The 6317-nt window shown below is 32.3% G+C and overlaps 1 protein-coding gene across 1 annotated transcript; it reads left to right on the forward strand.

The window, feature by feature from the left end:
- The first annotated feature begins 2645 nt into the window (after positions 1-2645).
- On the forward strand, positions 2646-4628 carry LOC112504118 (7-deoxyloganetin glucosyltransferase-like). Its single transcript, XM_025108074.1, has 2 exons — positions 2646-3244; positions 3502-4628. Exons 1-2 carry the CDS (start codon positions 2731-2733, stop codon positions 4422-4424), a joined length of 1437 nt encoding a protein of 478 aa, XP_024963842.1. The 5' UTR covers positions 2646-2730; the 3' UTR covers positions 4425-4628.
- Positions 4629-6317: the final 1689 nt, after the last annotated feature.

The raw sequence follows: 6317 nt of genomic DNA on the forward strand, positions 1-6317 counted from the left end.
CTCTTGATGTCTTCTGCATTAGAACTTTGGGAAAATTCAGAGTTATAAGTCTGAATTTAACTCTGGAGTGGTCATCAAAACCTTATTTAAAATTTCAAACTCGGATTTTTGAACCATTTTTCACAAAGCAATATTATCAGCCAGGGGCTGCCGCCCCTTGGACCTCGCCACCGCCCCGGACCCCCGTCTTTTTAATCAAAATAAACTCAAATAAATATGCACTTCGCACCTTTCTTACCTGTTCGATATTTATCATGATTACATTGGTCAACAATTTAATCTCATTACACTTAAATGACATTAGTGATACAAATCATTAACATGAAGTTATCAGATATTGGTAATTTCTTAGACTTACAACATAACTATGAATTGTTTTGTCCCAAACTTGGTTATATAGTTTATTACCAGACTTAGAATACAACTCTGAACTCCTCTTCAAAGTTACGTTTCTGAGTTATAAGAAGTCAGAATTCTTGTGACTCAGAGTTATGCTCGTAGATACTTTCTAGACTTAGAAGACAACTTTGAATTCCTCTTATTCAGAGTTAAGTCCAGAGTTATTTCCAGCCTAACAATAGAATTCTGAATTTTGTGTTCCAGAGTTAATGTTCAGAGTTTTCTTTCAGAGTTAATGTTCAGAGTTTTTCTCATTTATTACACGGGGTCGAACCTAGTGTATATATATATAGGGACAAGATCAAATGTTAACCAAAGTTTTTGTATTAACTTTGCAAACCATGTCAACCAATCACAATCCATTCTTCTATTAGGTTTCTATCATGTTCACAATTTAATGCCAAGGGTAATTGAGTAATTTCATTTCCTATGTAACTCTCATACCATTAAAGGGGAGTTACAAAATCATAAAATCCCTAAAAATATACATTTATGATATTGATATTTTTATTTATTTTTTAATCTTGATCTTCCATTTTTATTGTTTAATGAGTTTTTGATTCGTGGAGGAAACACGGTAGTAAAATCTTCGGTATCGTTCAAGCTATTATGGATAAACGAATTAGAAAAAAAAAATCGAAAACATTGAGAAGATTAAAATGGTTTATGGTGACAATCGGATTTCGAGTTCGGGAAGTGAAGAAATTAACCAAAGTGAATGTCTTGGTAATGAATTAATATTTTATTAGACTCGTTTTAATCGAAATAATGTTTATTATGATGTGTTGTGTTTTTTGTAGTTCATATTGCATTGATAACTTTTTTTAACTATTAATACCTACCTAATTCACATGTTCAAATGGAAGTACATGCACGACTCATTTTCATATTGTCATATTACCGACTTTTATGAATCATGAACCATTGTGTTCATGTTACTTATATCATATGAACACAAGTGTTATTTTTTAAGCTTGATACCAAATCTTTATATTTGTGTAAGTGTTTGCACCCGATGTTCATAGCGTCGGGGTTATGTATTCATATAATTTTATACAATATGAACAAGGGGTGAACACGATATGAACAAAGGGTTGAACAACCACATAAGACCAGAAACATATATGAACAAAGGGTGGACCTTAAACGGTATGGATGCAATACATGTATAAAACTCCAATTGACAAAGAATCGCTCCTGAATGCGTTTATAATTAATGAACTATTGTTCAAAAGCTGTTCATATTATGTTCATACCTGTTTTTTTATTTATTTTCTTTCGTATAGCAGTTATTCTTATTATGTTCATATTGTTTTCATAAATGCTATGCAGTCCAAATTCATATATTTGTCAAAAGAAATCGTATATGATATATATATATATATATATATATATATATATATATATATATATATATATATATATATACATGTTAGTGTTGCATACGCGTGTCCTCCATAATACACCTCGAAATCGGCAATGTTGTGTTCTTATCTTCATGGTCTTGAAAGCCGAACTCCACTTCGGTTACGCGTATATCAGTTTCCATTCACATCTTTATCTGCTTATTCATTAATTTAACCAACCTTTTTAAATATAAATTACAAAAACATTTCTTTTTTTAAAAAAACATGCTTCTTTCTTCACCAAAATAAGAAACATTACCTGAAGTTGTCGTTCATCTAACCAGCCCTTGCATGCTTTTAAACATAAATTACACTTTAAATCCTCCAAACTTTATACTATTCATAATTTATTCTCTTTCTGTTTTCATTTTTTATTTTGTGCCCTTATCATATAAATTATTTATTAATTAAAATATATTATTTTTAAAAGATATTACATTAAAGTAAATAAACTTTTAACGTTAGAAAAGATTAAAAATATAATATGTTTTAAAAAATATTCAATATTTGACTTTTTTTGAAAGTATAGACAAGGCTTTTCTAATAGTATAATTTATAAAAAAAATTATTTATGTTTAATGTATTTTAATTATTAATTAAAAATGAATAATCGAAAGAAAATGTAACTTATACGCATTTTAATATTTAATAATGTGGGACACGCACGTTTTAGGTTTGGGTCACATAACAGGAATTACTGTGCATAGAAAGAGAAATCCTGATTGAATTCTGGCAACCGATCCTCTTGATTTACAAAATCCAAAAACTTTGCTGTTGTCCCTCTTTGACATTATATATTATATATATATATTCCATTCAATATCATCTCAACTTGCATACCGCTCTGTTGCAAGTTGATTTTGTGTTCTCTTCGTGTACGTCCTGCTATAAAACTAAACCACATTTCAAACACACACACACACAAATGGCATATATGGATTCAATGCCGAAACCTCATGCAGTTTGCATACCATTTCCAGCACAAGGCCATATAAACCCCATGTTAAAGCTAGCCAAAATCCTCCATTCAAGAGGCTTCTATATCACCTTCGTCAACACCGAATTCAACCACCGCCGCCTTCTCAAGGTTCTGGGCCCCGACACCCTCAACCGCCACCCTTCCTTCAAATTTGAGACCATTCCTGACGGCCTTCCGCCACCGGAAAACTTTGATGTCACCCAAGATATCCCSTCTTTATGCAAGTCCACCTCTGAAACCTGTTTGGAACCGTTTAAGAAGCTTCTCTCGAAACTCAACGAYACCACCGCCRTRCCTCCGGTGAGTTGTATAGTTTCCGACGGTGTAATGAGCTTCACGCTAGATGCAGCAGATGAATTGGGGATTCCTGAAGTTCTGTTTTGGACGACTAGTGCTTGTGGCTTCTTGGCTTATGTACACTATGGAACTCTCATGGAAAAAGGATTCATTCCACTTAAAGGTACTCCATTCTTGGAATATTAATAGAACCTTCCTTTGCATTTCTAGCTACAATAACTCATATAAACGAGCATCAAATTTACAACTCATCACTGTAAATTACCCACTTTCATTTGTCGGGTTTTTTGCACGATTTGTTTCTATTTTTAATACTTATTACAACACTTTCACATTGATTGTTTGGTCTGGAACACCTAAATTTAATGCATTTTTGGAAGCATACTTTAGTTGTTAATTAATATTTCTCTACACGTACAGATTCTGCTGACTTGACCAATGGGTACTTGGATAAGATCGTAGATTGTATTCCTAGCATGAAAGGCATCCGCTTGAARGACATGCCATCTTTCTTGAGATCCACAAATCCAGATGAATTTATGGTTAACTTTCCTTTTCGAGAAACCGAAAGAGCCAAAAAAGCTTCGGCAATCATACTCAACACCTTCGAGGAGTTAGAGCACGACGTGTTAAAGGAGCTCTCTTCTATTTATCGTGACGTCTACTCGATTGGGCCATTGCATATCCTGGAAAACAATASGGAGAAAAATGATCTGCAGCTGGTGGGTTCGAGTCTCTGGAAAGAAGAGACTGAATGTCTGGAATGGCTCGACTCAAGAGAATSTAATTCGGTTGTTTATGTGAACTTTGGAAGCATAACTGTGATGACACCCCAACAACTAGTTGAGTTTTCATGGGGCCTTGCTRATAGTAACCAGACCTTTTTATGGGTAATCCGACCCGACCTTGTTTCTGGAGACTCTCCAATGCTGCCACCGGAGTTCTTGGAGGCAACCAAGGATAGGGGCTTGTTGACAAGTTGGTGCCCTCAAGAAAAGGTTCTGAATCACCCATCAATCGGAGGGTTTCTAACACATAGTGGATGGAATTCGACCCTGGAAAGTATATCCAGTGGAGTTCCAATGATCTGTTGGCCWTTCTTTGCTGAGCAACAGACCAACTGCTGGTTTAGTTGTAATCAGTGGGGMATCGGGATGGAGATTGATAGTGATGTCAACAGAAAAGAGGTTGAAAAGCTTGTGAGGACGTTAATGGTGGAAGARAAAGGTGAAGAGATGAGAGGAATGGCGAGGGTTTGGAAAAAGAAGGCCGAATCCATGTCATCTATGGTGAATATAGACAACTTGATCAACCAAGTGCTACTTCGATCCTCGAGTGCTTGAAAGATTGTTGCTTTATGTTCTTCAATGTTGTACGAATGAAGATGTGCAATTTGTTGCATGGGATCAGGGATGTTGATGATGTGTACATGCATGCATAAATCATTTAATTTAGTTTGTACTTGAAATGTGTTTTTATTAAATCTGGAAAAAGTAAATGTGAGTTTGAATTTCTTTTATATCCGAATGTAAACGTTATCTTGCTCTTTATGGCATCTATAAATGTAACTTACACCCTTATTCAGATTACTTTTTTCCCCATTCAATAATAAATATCCTAATGAAAACTACACCAAAAAAAGAATTATATTGGTCAATTAAGTTAACATAGTTAACATAAATATATTGGTTGACAAAAAAAAACCTAACAATATATATATATAGAGAGAGGCAGGTTACGTTGAAAACCGCTCAATTTTTAAAAACCATGCAAATCAATTTCGACCAATAGAATATTTTCATTTTTTTAATTAATTTTAATCAATAAAGGCTTAATTGTCATTTACTTTGTTTTTTGATTAATAATGGAATGTAATATAATTTGTTAATTTTAGAAACATAATAAGTGGTTACGTTAAATATGATAGGATTTAATTGGTTTTAATTTAGTTTTTTAAAATTTAAATATATTCTATTTATTTCAGGATTATACGGATTAAAGAAATTGAAATTTAAAATCAGTTATTGTTTGATCTTATCAACAATTGCTGATGAATTTGTTTCATTTTTTTTGGTGATCTTATTCACTTAATGGTTATGAATTTGTATGGTATGGTAGATGCAGTAAGTTAATGAAACGTGTTCATATATCAAAAACTTTATCAATGAAATTGTTGCATAATTTACCATGATGCGAAACATATTCCGTTAGAAAAAGGGCACTAATTTAATTGAAAAAAGGAGAACAATTTAATGAAACGTATTCAGATTGTTTTATGAAAACGTTTATGGATGAAGTTGTTTAATAAAACTTTTATGGATGAACTTGCTGCATAATGTAATTTCTTTGGATAATCTTGTTTCCTTAGCAACAATTGTAAATGAAATTGTTTCATTTTTTTTCCCGGGTGATCTTGTTCACTTAATGGTTATGAATTTGTATGATATGGTGGATGCAGTAACTTAATGAAACGTGTTCAGAAACAAAAAAAAAATATCGATGAAATTGTTACATAATTTACTAGGATACGAAATATGTTCTTGGATAATCTTGTTTTCTTATCAACAATTGCTGATGAAATCATTTCATTTTTTTTTTCAGGTGATGTTGTTCATTTAATGATTATGAATTCGTATGGTATGGTGGATGAAGTACTTTTAATGGTTATAATTGTGAAACAAGTTCAAATAATGATTGATATGTTAATGTTAAGAAAATGGTGTCACTACAAGAAAAATGACCTTCAGAGAAGGTATTATTTTGTACTTAAAAGCTTCTCTAAAGCCTTTAAATAAGCTTTTCAATTTTGTCAAAGAGCTTCTCTGTGTGACGGTAGGTAAATGTTTTAGAGAGGGTTTTGGGAGGGTGTGTTTTTGTTAGCCTTTAGAGACACTTATTTGAAGCTTTAGATACACTTTCAAAACTTCTCTAAAGGTTAGTAAACTTTTTATTTAAAGCTTCTCTAAAAGTGTATATATTAGTGACACTTTTCAAGTATTTGTGACGTTTGTAAGAGTTACTAAAAGATACTTTCAGAAAAGATAATGGAAAAGTATCTCTAAAGCTATTGGCTTTAGTGACACTTTTAAAAAACCTTCTCCAAAAGTCCTCGTTAGTTACACTTACAAAATCTTCTCTAAATATGATATTTAGATATACAAACTCAAAATCTTCTCAAAATATTATCTTTAGTTACACTTTTAAAAATTCAATTCCTTCTCTAAAAAATATATTAT

Source organism: Cynara cardunculus, unplaced genomic scaffold (assembly GCF_001531365.2).
Source record: "Cynara cardunculus var. scolymus isolate 2C unplaced genomic scaffold, CcrdV1 Un_Scaffold_4688, whole genome shotgun sequence".
NCBI classification, from domain to species: Eukaryota; Viridiplantae; Streptophyta; class Magnoliopsida; order Asterales; family Asteraceae; genus Cynara; species Cynara cardunculus.